This window comes from Pseudorasbora parva, chromosome 24 (genome assembly GCF_024679245.1).
Source record: "Pseudorasbora parva isolate DD20220531a chromosome 24, ASM2467924v1, whole genome shotgun sequence".
NCBI classification, from domain to species: domain Eukaryota; kingdom Metazoa; phylum Chordata; class Actinopteri; order Cypriniformes; family Gobionidae; genus Pseudorasbora; species Pseudorasbora parva.
The window spans coordinates 19,046,560-19,065,407 of NC_090195.1; the positions used below are offsets into that span (position 1 = coordinate 19,046,560).

The 18,848-nt window shown below is 37.2% G+C and overlaps 2 protein-coding genes across 2 annotated transcripts in view; one reads left to right on the forward strand and one right to left on the reverse strand.

The window, feature by feature from the left end:
* The window catches only part of rttn (rotatin), a 97,441-nt gene that overhangs the window by 48,802 nt on the left and 29,791 nt on the right, over nucleotides 1–18,848 (forward strand). Inside the window, exons 28-39 of the mRNA XM_067435475.1 lie at nucleotides 710–929; nucleotides 4,533–4,661; nucleotides 5,126–5,236; nucleotides 6,186–6,344; nucleotides 12,017–12,094; nucleotides 12,285–12,462; nucleotides 12,747–12,844; nucleotides 13,555–13,651; nucleotides 13,760–13,955; nucleotides 17,119–17,206; nucleotides 18,260–18,410; nucleotides 18,512–18,649. Coding sequence (XP_067291576.1) covers nucleotides 710–929; nucleotides 4,533–4,661; nucleotides 5,126–5,236; nucleotides 6,186–6,344; nucleotides 12,017–12,094; nucleotides 12,285–12,462; nucleotides 12,747–12,844; nucleotides 13,555–13,651; nucleotides 13,760–13,955; nucleotides 17,119–17,206; nucleotides 18,260–18,410; nucleotides 18,512–18,649 — 1,643 coding nt within the window. The remainder of the gene's footprint in view (nucleotides 1–709; nucleotides 930–4,532; nucleotides 4,662–5,125; nucleotides 5,237–6,185; nucleotides 6,345–12,016; nucleotides 12,095–12,284; nucleotides 12,463–12,746; nucleotides 12,845–13,554; nucleotides 13,652–13,759; nucleotides 13,956–17,118; nucleotides 17,207–18,259; nucleotides 18,411–18,511; nucleotides 18,650–18,848) is intronic.
* The window catches only part of dok6 (docking protein 6), a 167,252-nt gene continuing 158,570 nt past the window's right edge, over nucleotides 10,167–18,848 (reverse strand). The window contains exon 8 of the mRNA XM_067435477.1: nucleotides 10,167–11,585. Coding sequence (XP_067291578.1) covers nucleotides 11,506–11,585 — 80 coding nt within the window. The 3' untranslated portion in view covers nucleotides 10,167–11,505. The remainder of the gene's footprint in view (nucleotides 11,586–18,848) is intronic.

The following is an 18,848-nucleotide window of genomic DNA, read 5'->3' on the forward strand; positions in this document are numbered from 1 at the left end:
ATTATAATAGCATGCATCACTGAACATTAAACATTTCAACACATTTTAGTATTAAACAAACAAAACAAGGCAAGTGATAACTCGGGACGAATAAGGGATATTACAACACCAACATCAGCTTACAAACACACAACATAAGATTGTATTTTTAGCCGGCATTTAGTTTGTGTGTATGTGTAATGGTGGAAACAGTTCAGTGTATGCACATACCCATGTTCAGTCCCTTCATTATAAAAGTCTGGGGTCACAGTCAGTCTGTGACAGGAATCAAGCCACAACGCAATGGAAACAAGCCACAATGCAATGGAATCAAGCCACATTGCAACGGAAACAATCCACAATGCAATGGAAACAATCCACAATGCAACGGAAACAATCCACAATGCAATGGAATCAAGCCACAACGCAACGGAATCAAGCCACAACGCAACGGAATCAAGCCACAACGCAACGGAATCAAGCCACAAAACAACAGTGGGAGTATGAAGCAGCCATCACAATCAAAATCTAATTAACAAAATACAATTGTTGTTCAGTGAAAACATTGGGAATCATTTCTTTGTAATTGTGTCAGTTAATAATAATAAAAAAATAACAAATGACATATTCTTGTTTTTATTGCATTTCATAAAAGTCCCAACTTTTCTTAATTTAGGGTTGTATTATGATTACTCTATTCCTCACTTTGCATTTTTTATCTGTTTTTAAGGGCGTGTGGGGTTCTGTCTGGACCGTTTGCCACTGAGCTGTCTCTACGCTTGCTACAGTGCCTGCGCTTGTCGGACGCTCCGTGCTTCTACGGGCTGCCCTCTCTTGAGCGCACACTTAGGACTATGGCCCATGTAACTGCCCTACCTGGCTGGAGCACACACGCGCCCAGCATGGAGCCAAACACACTCTGCCTCAAATACCTCAGTGGCCTCCTGGAAGTATGTATACACACGTTCTCAAGTGCCTCAAGTTACACAGTAGAATATGTTTTGCACATATTATTTACACGCTTCCTGTTGCTCTCATCTAGACAGAACACATTAAACACACTCTCAAGAAGGGTCTAAGATGTGCCCAAACACTTAAACATTAATCACTTCATACCAAGGTTATTATAGTTTTGCTTTTTGAAATTAGTTTTTATTTTATTAAAAACCAAATCAAGGTTTTTAATTTCAGCAAAGTTTAATGTTTGCACAGATTAGAGTTTATTCTTACTAAACATCCTTAAGTGAAATAACTTGATAAACAAGCATTATTGTTTATACCCAGTACGGTCTAATAAAACATGCATAAAGTTGGGTCTTCACCTTTGAGCAAAAAAGCTTGAGTCAAACTATGACCTATACAAACAACGATCTGGAGATTAAAAATGAAATATTATATTATATTTTGATATTAAAAAATTATATTTGATATTTTTGACATAGGCTAATACTCAGAGGATCTATCTTAAAGAACAAAATAAATGCAACGTAAAATATAAAAGTAAAAATTATAAATTCCAGACAAACTCATTCATAACAAAGATGAAATATTGTTAAACAATTAAAAGCTTATTTTAATTTCTTCAGTAGTACAATGTAGGCTAGCAGTGTAAGACCACAGCTAAAGTCATCTGAATACAGCCAACACACACTGTTGTGCTCTGTGTGTGTGTGTTTGTTGTGCTATAATTGTAAAGGGGACCAATGTCCTCACTTATCTAGTAAAATATTATGATAACTGACTAGTGAGGACATTTGACTGGTCCTCACTAGTTAAAAAGGCTTATAAATTGGCCAAAACATGTTTTTATTTAAATCTATTGTTTTGCACGTTCTTGGGATGGGTAGGTTTAGGGATAGGGATTTGGGTTAGGGGATATAAAATATCATTAACCTGATATAAAATCAATGGAAGTCCATGCAATATCCTCACTTAAGCCCCGTTTCCACCAAAATTACCCGGAACTATTTGTACCAGGAACTTTTTTACAGGAACTTTTCTCCCCCCCAGACCTGCAGCTGTCTGCGTTTCGACCGCGATAAAGTTCCGAGAAGATTAGGCAAATTAGTCCGGTGATGTAGGACTGCGCGCGACTGTTCCTCCAAATCAGTGAAGGACAGTAATCATTTGTGTGTGTACCGATTGAAAGATTTAGTGATCTGTTTACATGAGACGTTATCTAAACCGATCTGGTGTTTACATGTGATGACTTTCAATCGCAATCATTTTGTCACATGCAGTTTGTCTGCCGCACCAAAAATGTCAACGCTGTTTTCTCCAGCAGCTGGAGTGTGTTGACTGTAGCCATAGCAACTCTTAACGGCCACCAGGACTAATACAGTATTATTTATAGCTATTTGTTGTAAAGTGTAATAATCATCTCAGAAAAAAAAATCTTCTGTCAGGCGCAGTTAAAGTAAAAACTGCCTGGGGCAATATACGCTGTGTCATTACTCCAACATTATCTTCATAACTTACGAAATAAAAAGTTTACCCCTCAGAAAAATGTACTTTCCTCTCTTGTCAACATGAGCGCGGCGCGCGCCGTCACGTCATGTAAGGACACACACTTAAAAGTAATCGGTCAGGTCGTTTACATGGTGAAAAAAAATTAATAACGAGTATGGAAGAGATTCAAGCTTTGCTGCTTTTGCTGGTTATGTATAGGTTTACTAAAGAGGTAATTAACAATGACAGAAAAGAGCACTAATATGCAGATTCAGCAGCATGCAGCTGCAGCATATTCAGAAAGCTTGTAAAGCTAGATTTAAAATGACAATGTATATTATTATCAGCTATTACGGACATTGAACGTGAGATGGCTGAGACGACCGCGCGCCACCAGACAGAGAGCAAAGACTGATATTTACTGAACGCAGAACGAACCTCGCAAAAGACTTTTAAAAATGCCGGTTGAACTGCGTGAGCTCAACCAATCAGCATGTTCAGCGCCCAAGTCCCGCCCTCGAAAGTTCCTGAACTTTGAAAAAGTACTACCTCGCGAGCAGGGCCGTTTGGAGGGGGAAATATTTACCCGGAACTTCAATTTTACCCTGGTTCCTGCGGTCTAAACACACGAAGTACCACCCAAAGTTCCTAGTTCCTGGGTAAAGTTCCTGTGGTGGAAACGGGGCTTTAATATAGTGAAACAAACGTGTGTGTATGTGTGTCCTGGTATTCCCTACTTTGTGGGGAAATGTCTCCACACAGATAATAATATTATTAGTAGTAAATGATTATGATAACACCTTTTAGCCTGTCAATATTATGCAAACATGAAATCTCAAACACACAGTAGGCTAGTACATACTACTATAGTTGCTGACTTTTGCGCCTGCGTCTCTCGTCGCGTAAGAAACGCCATTCTAAAACAGTGAGCTTAAGTTAAAAGAAGTTCAACGTGGATCTCATTACCTTGTGTTATTTCCCATTTCACTGCCACGAACGCATTGATTCTTTGTGAACTGTCGTTTAGGACTAGCGATGTGTTGACTGTCTGCACGCGTCCGTCACAGGACAGTGGTTAATCTCCTCAGATCACTTCACGCGCAGTAGCGCAATATACAGACCGCCACAGTCAGATTTTCCACCACATTAAAGAGAGCTTATTAATAACGAAAACGAATATTTATTTTTGCTAATTATTATTTTATTTCAGTTAGTTTTTTAATAAGAGTAGTTAGTTTCGTTTCGTTTTAGTTTTTTATTTATTCAGATTTTTTCATTTTATTTCAGTTTACGGAAATGTTTTTTGACCATTAGTTTTAGTCTTAGTTTCAGTTTTCGTTTACGAAAATAACCTTTCTTCATACCAACCAGCCGAGTCTCAGCTGTATCTAATTTTTTTGCATCTATATTCCTCTATAACCCAATTAAACTTAATCATAACTGAGATAGTTCACCCCAAAATTTTAATTCTCTCATAATTTACAAACACTCATTCCATCACTGAGGTGTATGACTTTCTCTCTTCTATTAAAAATCTTTTTAAACTATAAACCAACACATCTTGCTAGCTGTCCTAGGTACATTCGCAAGTTAATAAATACAAGTGCATTGTGAAGTTATGCATGAAGTAATTATAAAAGCAGAAGACCAAAATCGCACAAGCTTCTCAACGCGCTTACGTTGTCACAATGTCTCACTCGTTAACACTCATATGACGGTAGATCACAAATTGTAGTTTAAAAAAAGATTTAAAAAGTTTTTATTTTTCTTCCACACACCCATTGTTTCACTTGAGAAGACTGGTATTGTATGAATTACCATCACAATCGCTTTGTGTGTTTTTTCATGCATCAACCAAGCATTAGCCATTCACTCTCATTATATGGACTCACAGTGATTTTTTCCCCCTCTTTTTTCGTTTTTGTTTATCTGAAGAAAGAAATGTATCTGTTTATTTGCCCTACTTAAATTTTCCTTGACAACTTGGTAATATGGTTAAAAAATATATCAAATGATAGAATGTAAATGACACACAATGAAATGACCCCTATTCATCTCTCAGACAGCTAATTATGATCGTGTTCCTATTTGATTGCTCTTCCCAGGTCATCTCTTCATTCTATGTAGATTTGGGTGGAAACTCAATGTCCTTCATGGGAAAAGGAGTCACGAAAAATGCAGTTATCTGCCTGCTTCACCTGTCACATGAGATGATGAAGGAAACCAAAAACGAGGTCAGAAATGCCATTGCAATTGACAATGACATTAGTAGGCTTTGAAACTGACACTAGGGGGTGCTAGCTCTTCTTATAATCAATTTAGTAAACCTGATATTGGCCGATTATATTGGTCTATCACTAGAAACCCGTTTAAAGGGATAGTTCACTTAAAAATTAACATTGTCATCATTTTCTCACTCTCATGTTGTTCCAAACCAAATCTGTATGACTTTCATGTATGAAGATATTTTGAAGAATGTTGGTAACCAAACAGTTTCTGGTCCCTATTGACTTCCATAGTATGGATAAAAAATATTTGTAATTCAGAAGAAAGAAAGGTTTGGAACAGTGTGACAGTGAGTAAATGATGACATAATTTTCATTTTGGGGCAACAACTATCCCTTTAGTACTAAAAAGTATTAGTTACATTAAAACAGCAGTTTTATGCTCCATATTTATTGTTTGTATGTCGTTTAAGGACTGGATATCCTTGTGGTCTTTGGGGCGTGAGCAAAGTTCTGATGACCAGAGTGCTTCCCAGCTTGGCTTGGCCTGGTTAATTCCCTTGTGGGTGGACCGAGACCCTGAGGTAAGCTCTTCATGTGTAAAATAAACATTGGGACATACAGACATAACATAAAATACTTTTTTGGAAGTTTACATCTCTGTGTTGTGACATGCTAAGTTAATTTAAAACCATTTTAAACTAAGTATTAGTTAATTATTTTATAATCATTATGAATGCAGCTTTCCTGTATACATGTTAATTGAGAGGCTACATTGAAAAATGAACTAATGGTTAAAGCTAACTTTTTTGTATTATTTTGTGTTCTTTTTTATTTATTAACATTTTAAATTAGCTTTTAGTTTTATATTTTTATTTTTCATTTTAGTCTTAGTATTTGTATGTGCTTTTGTCATTTTTAATAATTCTATTTTGCTTTAATTTATTTTTTATTTCCGTTTTAGTCATTTTAGAACCATAACTTTATTTTATTTCAGTTAGTTGCCAAGGTTATATTTCTATTTCTATTTTATTTTTATGACAGCATTATTTCAATTCAATAATAAATAAATAAAAAAAAAAAAACTGCCAGAGAACCTGATATATTAACCCTTATACATCTATACAAAATGTAAAACTGTATAAATTAAAATGATTTTCACAAAAGTCCATGGACATAAACTTAAAAAAAAGAGAAACTGTTTTAGGTTTTTGTGTTGTGATATACATTCACAGTACATTGTTGCTGAATGCAATCATAGGCAATGTAAAAGTATCAAATGTATGTGTCAGTAATTTTGATGAAAACCTTATTTAGCAGTTTGTGTGCCTTGGCCTTCTATTTTGGATCATTTTCCCAAGTACCCGTGCGTGTCCAGGCCTCCCTCAGCTCAGCAGATGCTGAGCACTGAAAATAATGGGCATGACAAACACAAATTTGTGCCAGTGCTACATGCCAAAGAGCCCATGGCAGTTAGAACTGCCAAGCACATGTGCGGGGTCTGAGCACGAGTGTGTGTGTGTCTGGCTCTAGGTCCGCTGTGCCAGCCTGGCTGTGGGTGCGGCTCTGAGTTCACTGGAGAGAGGGTGTGTGGCGCTGTCAGCGAGTTGCCAGAACATTTCGGGGGGCCTGTGGGCCACGGTACTCAACATCCTGCTAGAGAGACAGGAGTGCAGTATGGTGCGGCGAGAGGTGAGTCCATCCAGCTTCAGCTTGAACACAACACCAAAAAATGAGTGTTTACCCAGACTTCCTCAGACTCAGAGTCTAGGCACCAGCACATTCTGTGTTCCCGGCCCTCTGATGCATATTGGACTAAAAAAAAAATCGAGAGTGCTGGCTGAAATCACCAGTTAAAAACTGACAGGCTCATTTTTCTTTGTGTTACAATTTATTCCAGATAAACTCGCCCTAGGTCGCATAAAATGAAATTAGTAAGGGCTAATGCAAACCTAGCCAGTTGTTATTCCGCTTTGCGTCAGGGTTTAATTTGCTATAACAACCAACTGGATGTACATCGTCTCGCTTATTACACAGCTACTTGCCACATAAGTGAATAAGTAGACATGAAATATTGATTTGAGTTGAAATATGTCATTAGCTCATTAAATACAAAGCTTCCGCAAAGAAAAAACATTTCTTAGCAAGCAGCTTTGAGCCTAGATGAATGAACAAGTTCAAACAAGACATTTAAGGGATAATGTACAGACATATCACAGCTTTTCACCATATAAATGATGACTGGGACATGAAATATTGATTTGAGAAGAAAATGCTTTAATGGATTGTAAGATAATAAACGGGTAAGATTTTACTGTGTACAAAACATTCACAAGACGATCACATCAAAAATATTAACGTAGGCCTAGTATTAATACATAAGTCCTCTGTTTTCATTTGACAAGAAATACAGTCAATGCTAATGCCTAACAAAGTAATGCTTATAAGAGCAACTCTGCTTTAACAGGGATAACCGCTATATTTTTACTACACTTCAAAAAGAAGCTTTTCTTACTTCCAGTCCATATACTGCATGTAAAAATTATAACATTGTAAGAAGCATTTACTAGACAAGCAAAAGATTTTGTCTTGTTTTGAGAAAAAATAAGCAAAATAATCTGCCATTAGGGTAAGCAAAATAACGTTTGCTTGTTTTCGGTTTGAATTAAGATTATTTTTTGCTTGTTTAAGTCTTTCCCTGCAAGCATTTAAAAAAAGTTGCCAGCCTCCGTCAGGTTTTTTGACCATTTTCACACAAATGTAATAATCCATAGATTATTAATTTATTTTATGAATATCTGAGCATGCAATATATCAAAAGAAAGAGCTGACCCTCTTCTTTTAAAAAGCAACACAAAACTTGTTATTCTTGCTTCATGATTTACAATTACTTATAGCCATCTTCTTATTACTATCATGTGCTTTGGTTGCATTCTAATGGAATTATTAATACATTAGACATGACACAATACCTTTAGTAAAAAGTATCTTCAATTGGTGTGCAGCAAAACTTACAGGTTGACTGCTAGGTGACACTGAATTATATGAATAAATACTCATATTTATTCATTTAATAAATGGGCAGTCCCATACTGTCTGACAGGCTGGTGCTGAGTGAATATTCTGTATTATGAAAAGATGTATGACAGTGCACAGGCTATGCCGTAACTTAGATGCGGCAAACTTTAATGGACAGTAAAACAAAGGCATAATACCATGACTGCATGTCGGCACAATAACTTAATTTTGACGCATGGCTAAACAAAGACAGAGTACCAGAACTCAATTTGAGAGTTCCAAAACAAAGGCAAAGAGTGGTAACTGGTGTTATGGTGTTCTGCCTTGGTTTCTCCTGGGCTTTTGGAAGTTACTGTTGTAAACCCGACCAAATCGTCCCAATGGAGGATAACGATGGCGGGTGAAGGTCGCTGCGCGTTCTATGTTTTCAGTTGGGCATAAAGGATTTTGTTCCAATTCTTCTTTATCTGACTCCTTTTAATCATAATTTAGAATTTAGGTTAGAATGCCAATTGGTTATTTGGTCATTTATATTTAATAGTTTATGTACATATTTAATTATTCCGTTTAACCCTTTGTTTAAATTAGGTCCGTTCATAACCTAAATAATTCCAGACCAAGTCAGAATCAATCAAAGTGTAACAATTTATTAACAGTCAGGTAAATGTATAATGCCAATTACATAATCAATCCAAATGTAATCCATCAAATACTCTGAAGTAAAGAATGAAATGTATACCTGACTTATCAAGGTTACGTAATGCTGCATGGGTTAAAACTTCCAGCATTATGGGCTGATCTGAATACAGTATCGAACACTGAGCTCTTTGCAACATTTCCTTAACTACCCAGAACCAGATGCATACCCAGAACCATTTGAAACTCTTTCAAATGTAAACACAAATTCACAATTGGAATTTGCATTAATCAAGTTCTATAGACGTTTATATAGACTTGTAACAAGGAAAGATATCTTTAAACTCTTAAAACATTTATGATGTTCTAGTTTACTTCTGTGGAGTTGAGATATTTGTACCAGTCGCACTGAGACATTTCAAATGATATCAAACACATATAATACTGTATCCTGAGATTTCTGGTGAATTTCAGGTGATCTCAAGTTTGGGGGAGCAGGAGTGTGGGGGAAGTTTCATGTGAAAGGAAAGGCATGTTAATTAGAGTCATTCGTAGAAGGTTCACTCAGTGTGATGTAGTCTCGGACAGAGACGCTAACTGTATGAATGAGTTCAGATGCTAATTTCCTTTGTTTTCTCAGAGCGATTAGACATTTTGCCATCTACTAGGTTTTTCCAGCCTTGCACTGTTAAGACAACCCATAATTTTCTCAAAAAAACAAACAAACAACGGACGATCTAATGATATTTATGCACATGATAAAGGTCTTGAATGTCCAAAAAATAGCAATAACTAATTTTCGACCAAAAACAAAGTTACTGCCTTTTGCCTTTGCACAGCAGAATTGGTAAGTCATGAAATTACCAAAAAGTACCAAAAAATTGCATAACTTGTACTTTGTGTGTTTGCATGAATGGATTTGCATGCAGGTATTCATCAGAAGCAGCTTCCATGTATCATTAATTGTTCATGGTAGTATAGTGCATTTACCATGGTAACTGTTGTTTCCAAACCCCCAAAATTCCATTTAATTTTCATATTGTTTATATTGTTACATTGGTGCCTCATACCAACTTACTAATTGTATTGTATTAATAAAATCTAGTGTGGGACTGCTATTTAATAGCATTACCTTATATGTTTATTCGTCAGTATTAGTCACATTCTTTTAATTTATGTGAATGTTATGAGTCCTAAAGGTGCACTATGTAATATTTTTGCAGTAAAATATCCCAAAAAAACCAGGCCAGTGTTATATATTTTGTTCAGTTGATTTCTTACAATATCCCAAATATTTCCAACTATTTGTAAATTGTGAGAAAATTGTTTTTTTAACCAAGGAGCCCGGATGTCTGAGGGAGTCGCCTTACAATTGCATCATATCTGTGTTACCCTCGGTTTCTGGTTTTATTTGGCAGAAGCGCTTTACTCTTAGCAGTGTGCAGCAAGTGTCACAGCAGCCGCTGAGCGAACGCACAGAGTAACGTCATAACATAATTTTAATGCCACCTCAACCGAAGAAGAACAATGGCTAACTGTAGCCCCGCCCATCATTTTGCACATGACATGTAACATAACATAGGCCTACGTGGAGCTAAACATGCCATTGAAGATTACAAAATATTGTGCAGTGCCTGTTTATGGAAGAACTGCAAGCTTTGTTTGCGTCATTTCACCACGGATTCATTTGTAAACAAGAGACTGAATTTGCAGACAGAATGAGATTTAAAAAACCATGCTGTGCCTTCTATTGAATCCGAAAGGAATGGTGCAACACACTTATGTGAGTAAAAAAGTTTTTGTAGTTTTGCATTGTTACAGATAATTTGAAAACTACTGATTATGTGTACGTGACTAACTAACACGCTGTCACAGGCCAGAGTATCCTTTGTATTTGAGATGTTGTTGGTTTATTGTCCTACGATTGATCCGATTCAAACGTATAAGCCAGGGCTCACAAAGCCAGACTTCCCGGGGCTAATGTATTTTCCCGGGGCTATTTTCCAGTCGTGCTACCAAAATGTATCACTATTGTCTGGCGGGCTATCTTAAATAGTGAAATAACATTCCTTTCTTGATTTGTATTGTTAACTCTCTTGACTTGTTATTTGAAGGAAATATACAATCGCAGAAGTTTTGAACATGCTGATTTGTCTGCAGTGAAGTTTTGCTGATGGAATTACTTGTTGTGTGTGTGTGGGTCTGTGTGTAAGTAATGCAGGGTAGTAATGCACCCAATAGTAATTAGGTTCGTGGTTATATCCACCAATCAGGCAGGCCAAGTAATAATAAAAAATAACATTCCAATTATTTGCAGGTGAATGAGAGATAAATCATTGTGTTTGTTTCATAAATACATTTTGGGAACCCTTTCATTATGATGTTTTTGAATGTAAAAAAAAAAACATGCGAATGTCACGCCAAAGTTTACCTCAGACGACAGTATTAAAAAAAACAATTAATGACCCTTTTAAGTAAAGTGGTACTTGAGTGTGTGCTTGGTAACATACACATCAATTTTATGAATGACTGTAATAAAGTTCGTATGGTGCTGCGATGGTGCTGAACGCCCGGTGGATGGCCCAATCCTCCTCACCCTGGCGGCTGGCGGTGGCTCCTCCGATTGAGGGCATTCGGCAGTGAGCCCCGTGCTCCCTGCTCCTCCCCATCATGGCGGACGGCAGCAGGCTCCGGCCCATGGCAAATACCGGCGACTCCTCCGCTCCCTCCAGGACGGCCGCCACCCCACCTCAACCCAGGGTCACGGCAGCGAGCTCTCCGCCCCACCGGTCTTCACTCGCTCCAGCACCACTGCCTCGGGCAGCCTCTCGCGGTCCTTCTCCATCCGCGCTGCCCGAACTCCTCAGCACCGCGATCCCCAAGCGAGGGTTCTTCGACAGCGTGTCCCTCCTTCCTCCCGGGTTTCGGCACCAATGTAATAAAGTTTGTAGATGGGAAGGAAGGAGGCGGGAACTGGCGAACATTCAACAACTTTTATTAAATGAACAAAATGAAAGTAAACTATTGGCAGCCCCTCACGGATGACTGCCCTCACACACATAACAAAACAAAACTCAACGTAAAATCCAGGCCTGGTCCTCTCTCGTCCTTGACTGGTGTCGCTCGTCCTTAAATGCCTCTGAGCTCCCTCATGAGAGGACTCGAGACGGTGTGGCTTGCAGGTGACGCTCCTTCGCAATTACGTCCCCGGGCTCACTCGCTCCTCCCATGTCCCTCGCTCGTTCACCTCGCCACAATGACCAATACTGATGAATAAACCTGTTTGTATATAAAATATATTGTATTAGTTTTATGTATGCATCAAAAGCTGTGCAATACAGTGTGCTCGTTAGCTTTACTAGCTTAAATCAGTCAGATGGCCACTTCCTGGCTGTATAAGTGGGGATTTCTGTGTTCAAAGATCTGTGATCTATTTCTGAATGTCTCATTATTAGTACAGCTTTCATAAAAGGCTTATTTATAAACAGGAAGAGAAAAAAAGAGGTTAAACCCGTATACACATTGACACTGCAGAGAAAATAATCTTAACTATACCTCAGTCACGGTTTTAAAGGAATGTGTTTGCATTTCTCTTTTTGAGGAATTTGCTTGCTTTCTGCGATTCCACTGAGAATTTAACCAGCATGCATTTCCATTAATTTGCAAGAAGATGGCAGTGTTTCTGACTTTTAAGTTTCTCTTCCCTATAGGCAGCGTTTATTTTGCAAAACCTCCTTGTGATGCCAATGCCTGCTAATGCAGAAGAGGCCAAAGAGTGTGCCTGGCAGGTATGTTTACATGAGAATAAACTTTCAGAACTGAATATCAATATCACAGCCTGTCTTAAAAGCTCTGCAGACATAACAAATCTGTCTAAGGTGATTTCTGGTTTCCTCAGTATTATATTGCCCTTTAAAAAAAAAAAAAAAACATTGTCTTTTTTTCTTCTTGTATTCTTCCCTTTCTTGTGTCTCCCAGAGCCCCTGCGTGCATGATGAGGATTCAGGCTTGTGTCTGGTCGGGCTTCCTGCCCTGCAGGCTCTGTTGTACCACTGCCAGTTTTTTGAGAGCGTGGGCCAGATGGTGAAGAGCTGTTACATGGGCAGACATGCCTTTACCCTCAGCCCCCCTCTTCCGCCAGCCAATGTCACCCAGGGTACGCTGTCCACACGGCCAGAGCACTGCCAGCTATTAGTGGATGTCTGACTCTGTGGCATCCATATGCTTACACACATTATTAATACTGTTCTGTACTAGAGATCATGGCGGGTGTGCCGCATATTTTAGATGATGGTGTATATATTTATCATTCCCTTGTGATAACAAATGTTAGTGCTAATACACTGTTAGAGGTAATTATTCCAGTGCATATAATTTAGTTATAAATATTACAGTTTTATTTGTAAATGAAGCGGTGTGTGTATCTTTCTGTATATGTAGAGACAGATCTGAATGATTCTCTAAAGCACTGGAGAGAGATGCTTGCTCCTCTAAACCAAACTCAAGGCTCAGGATCCATGTCCACCTCCAGTACTCTGGTCAGTTGAATATTTCATTTGTGGTTGACCAATATGTTTAAATTATTTTCTAGTGAACAGGCTAGCTTATTTAATGTCCATATATTATACACTACTGTGTTTGGGGTCAGTACAATTTCCTTTTTGAAAGAAATTAATACTTTTATTCACAAGGACAGATTGAATATCAACAGTGACAGTAAAGACAATCATTATCTTCTATTCATCAAAGTATCATTTAAAAAGTATTTCATAAAAAAAAAAAATATATATATATATATATTAAAATTAACAAAAATATTAAGCGGCACTTTCATATTAAACATCTGTTTTCATAATTGATAAAAAGAAATGTTTCTTGAGCACCAAATCAGCATATTAGAGTGATTTCTGAAGGATCACGTGAAACTGAAGACTGGTGTAATGATGCTGAAAATATATTTTTTAATAAATAAATGCTGCCTTGGCATAAGAGATGTGAAAATTGTACATACCAAATACGTTTGAGCAGTAGTGTGTTATGTATGTAAAATATTATAGTTATTATTAGTTTTGATTATACATTTATTTTATAAATGTATAAAGGGATAATGTACATATATAATAAAATGGGATAACGTACATCCAGCTGGTTGTTATCGCAGAATAAAATTTGTAGCTTTTCACAACCCTTAGGTAACATCTCTCTGAAATTGTCAAATTGTTGTCATGCTAGTTTTTATGTTCTTCAGATTCCATCAGGTATCTCTAGTGGGACTCATTCTCCAGTTCCCACCTCAGAAGTTGCTGGAATCCAGGAAGCTCCAGTCAACAGACTCACTGCTCAGGGTACAACGTTGTTTTTTTTTTACTAACTGACAGTTTGGTCTTGAGGGGAATGTTTCTTTCAGCCTTTAGTGATTTTGAGTCTTTCTGCTGTTATTTCTTGTGTTGTAGGTCAGAGTGACACGGACAGCTCAGACTCCACTCTCACTCAGGAGTCACACCCAGGGGGAAGGACCGAGCCTGTTGCTATAGTAACACCTCACCTGTTGCTCGCTGTGTGCGGTCTACTGGACAACCTGCTGGCTGTGCTTCCTGAGTTTAGTCTATCTTCCCTAAAGCACAACCAAATACTTCAGAGCATGGCCAGGTTAGAGAGACATGTGAAAACAGATATTGTGCAGAATTCTAACATTATTTATATATTATTAAATTGTGTATATATAATCGTGTATATAACGTTTTATTAGTCAAGTCACCTTTATTTAGCCCTTTATACAATACAGATCGTTTCAAAGCATCTTTACAGTGATATAACATTACAGGAAAATTAAAAAACAGCTCTACAGAAAACAGTAAAATAAGTGACTCTTCATTTTCACTAATATAAATGTTTAAAAATATAGTAAATATTAGCAGTTAATTACAGACACAAATTGCATACTGTACATGTACATGTATAACATGATTATGGAAGCTTGTTTCCGCCAAAAAAAAAAAAAAGTTAATTGCAATATTTTTTTCTTTTAATTGCATGTTTATATCTCGCAATTCTGACTTAAGAATACACAACTGAGAGATATAAAGTCAGAATTTTGAGATATAAAAAGCCTGAGAAAGATCTGAAAAAAGTGTCTTTATAACTCGCAATTCTTGATTGTGTAGGAAAAAAAGTTTGCAATGATTTTTTTAATTCTGTGGTGGAAACGAGCTTCCATAATTATGTTATACATCTACCGTATTTTCCGGACTATAAGTCACACTTTTTTTTTCTATAGTTTGGCTGGTCCTGGGACTTATAGTCAGGTGCGGCTTGTATATCAAATCTAATTCATACTGACTGACAAGAATAAAAATTTAGCTACATCTACAGTCGTGAGAGGGTGCTCTATGCTGCTCCTGTTGCCTAACCCTGAAAAATAAACTGAAAACAACTAAAAACTGAAAAAAACTGTTAACTGAAATATTAACTTAAAGGGATAGTTCACTTTGAAATTAAATTAAATTTTGATATGTTTTAGCTTACCTCATGGGCATCCGAGATGTAGGAGTATTTGTTTCCCCAGTAGTTTCAATTTTGATCATTTTAGGTCAAACCGTTCTTGTCTGTGCCTCACATAATGCAGGTCTATGGTCACCACCTCAAAGAGCATACACAGAGAAGTCCAAATTAAACAATCCCCCATCGTAAGTACACACTGATGGCCTTAGACACGAAACAAGCGTTTTTTTGTGAGAAAACGAACAGTATTTATATAGTTTTTACCTCTTGTACACCACTACGTCCGACTGATCCGAGGGCGCGCGCGTTTCCTGCTGTGACATTCGCGCGTTCTGGCTTTAGTCTGCGCAAGCGCGGAAAGCGTCGGAAGTGGATCTCTCGCGCGTGTATGTCTCTCATTGTTTACAAAGAAATTTGGGAAGTGTTACCTTTCACTGTGATGATCTAAACATATTTATAACATATTCAGACTAAAGCCAGAACTCGCAAATGTCACAACAGGAAACACGCACGCGCGCCCTCAGATCAGTCGGACGTAGTGGTGTACAAGAGGTAAAAACGATATAAATACTGTCCGTTTTCTCACATAAACCGCTCGTTTCGTGTCTTAGGCCATCAGTGTGTACTTACGATGGGGGATAGTTTAATTTGGACTTCTCTGTGTATGCTCTTTGAGGTGGTGACCATAGACCTGCATTATGTGAGGCACAGACAAGAACGGTTTGACCTAAAATGATCAAAATTGAAACTACTGGGGAAACAAATACTCCTACATCTCGGATGCCCATGAGGTAAGCTAAAACATAAAAAATTAATTTCAAGTGAACTATCCCTTTAAAGACAAAAACTGAGAAAGACTGAACACAAACAAAATGCCCCTTCTTACAGAAAATCCTATTCTACAAATTACAAACTGCAGGTAGTAAAACATGCAGCTGAAAACGGTATTTGAGCAGCAGGAAGAAAGTTTGGAGAGAGTGAGAAACTTTTGAGGTACTGGCGAAAAGCAGAGGTTACTTTAACTGTAATGAAGAAAACAAAGAAAGCTTCTGCTCTGCTCTCCGCACTGCTTTTGCCCCGCCAATGCTTGCGCGTGCGGTGTAAAGCTGGCGTTATAGTACAGTGCGACTTATATATGTTTTTTTTTCCTTTTCATTATGCATTATTTGACTGATGCGACTTATACACAGGAGCGACTTATAGTCCGGAAAATACGGTATATGTATACAATAGGTGTCTGTAATTAACTGCTAATATTCATATATGTTTAGTAAACATTTATATTAGTGGAAATAGTCACTAATTTTTTTTTTTTTTTGAAGAGCTACAATTCTGACTTTATATCATGCAATTCTGACTTTATATCTTGAAATTCTCACTTTATATCGTGCAATTCTAACTTTATATATCACAATTTTGTCTGTACATCACAATTCTGTGTTTATATCTCGCATTTCTGACTTTATATCATGAAATTCTAAGAAAGAGATAAAAAAAAGTCACAATTTCCTTTTAATGTTGTTATTAAATGGTTTATTCTGTGGCGGAAAGAAGCTTCCATACTTAATACAGACCTGTGCACCAGGGTTACTATTGTTAACTAAAACTATTAAAACCATTTCAGCTCATTGAAATAAACCAAAATATAAATATTAGTTAAAAAAACGTAAATGAAAAACTTTTGAAATAACAAAAAATAAGTTTAAGTTGAAACACTAAAATTATTAACTGGAAATAACTGAAAAAGAAATAAATCAAACCGAAAAAGCAGTATTTTAATTAATAATAACATTTACGAAAAAATAAACAAAAAATGTTTGTACATAAACTATAATAAAAAAAGAGATAAAAGATAATTTAAAATATGAATAAAAATAAGGTAACACTGCCATGCATACCTCTTGCCTCAGTTTCACACACAAGTACAACTTTATTCACATGGTTAACCTGACAACACTTTACCACTACCACATCCTGCCTGCCTTCTGCCCACTTTTTCTAAATACCAAATTGTGGGTGTTTTGTCTGTTGGCTAACAGAAAGACCCACATAAAATGTACAAAAGAAAAAGACACAAAACTTAGACACAAAACCACAAAGTTAGATTCCATTTATTCATTCATTCATTCATTCATTCATTCATTCATTCATTCATTCATTCATTCATTCATTCATTCATTCATTCATTCATTCATTCATTCATTTATTTATTTATTTATTTATTTATTTATTTATTTATTTATATGTGTATTCATCTATTTAGACTAGGAAAAAATCTGACTTCCTGTTGGTTTTTTGCTGTCTGTTTCAGTGTGGTGGATGCTGCGACCATATCTCAATGTGTCAGTGAGCTAAGGACACCTCTCCTGCCAGCTGCTATGGAAGATGCTAGGAACCAGGTGCATTATGGGATTTTCTACCTCCACTTAAACACCAATCTGTCATAAGGGGATGTGCGCCTGCAGAACACAACTGAAAGCTCTGCAAATTTCCACAAAATTGGAACTCCAACACATTCACAAACTTCTGTTTGTTTTTGTTTTTTTATATATTTTTGGATAATTATTTGATAATACTTTTCGCTAACAATGAAGTACTGTTGTTAAAGTCACCTTGTAGGCAAACTAATCAAGGCACGTCATATGCGGTTTGAAAAAATCAGCCATACCATGCTGATGACAATTGACATCATACGCACTCGTATAATATCCCTAGCATAGTGAAACAATTAAGTATCATTTGTGCTTAAAGGGATAGTCTATCAAAAAAGGGAACAAATTTCATAATATCCAAAAGGTCATAAGTGCGATTTAATTTAGCCTTTAATTCTCATATAAATACATGCTTGTCACACGATAGAACAAACTTCATTGGTTCTTGGATTAAGCACGCACGTTTGAGCTTCTGTGTTTATTATATTTGCAGCCTCTATGTATGTCTGTCGGTCATTGTTAAGATGCACATAAAAGCCGAAATTAAATTCTGTCTATCATATTAAGCCATTGAATTTCTTCACCAGAATTTGATAAATCCGCTCCATTTTTTAGAGCTTTTATGACCATTTTGAAATTTTGATTACCCTGACTTTTAATAGAGGAAAAGTGTCAATAGACCTGCCAGGTTTCAATAAAATATCTTAATTTGTGTTTCAAGGATTAACCAAAGTCTTATGGTGTTGGAACAGCATGACTTTTTTCATTTTTTTTCACTTTTTGTGTGAACTAACCCTTTAAACCTATCACAATCTTTCATTTAAGTACACTCATGTTAGAAAAATGCTTTTCTACCTCAAGTACAATAGAAGGGCATTATGGTTTCTAGTTCAGTTCCGCTTTGTCCCAATTAATCGGCTATTTGTTGTCATTAAGGGTTGTGAAACCAAAGTGCTGTATGTCTGTTTTTTCACTGGTAACTCGGCACTCGTTACCACTGACTCTCTCTTTCTCCCTCAGGTGCTGAGTAGCTTGTATTATGTGCAAAGTTTGTGTAAGCTCCTGCAGTCAGCAGCAATGCACAGTGAGGATGTGCTGTTCCACCGAGAGCGCTTCAAACCCCTGCTGAACAACCTCATTTCCATCCTCACGCTGTCTGTCGCTGACTTGGGTAACCCAAAACGTCCCCCCCCCCCCCCCCCAAATCCAAATAAGACCTTAAAATGAAAGAAAAGTGTTTTTAGATGAATATGTGGTTGTTTTGGTCCTTAGATGCTCAGGCCCAGGGTGCAGTGCTCAACACCTGGGCGGATGTGTTGATGCTCCTGGCTACTCTGCTGCGCAGGAACCAAGCTGTGGTTGGCCCATCTGTCAGTGTGGCACTGGGGAAACACTGGCAGTGCTTTTCAGGTGACACACACACACATACACACCAAAGTGTGTTACAAAGGGAAGAAACAGAAGTGTACAAAGAAAAAATTGTGGCAAACCTGATGAAAGTGCAAAGGGACAGAGGGGAAAGAAAGATTGAGGAGTTTAGATGGAAGAGGATGTGCTGGATAGATGTTGAGAAGGAAGGAGACAGCTGAGGAGATGGAGACAGATGCAG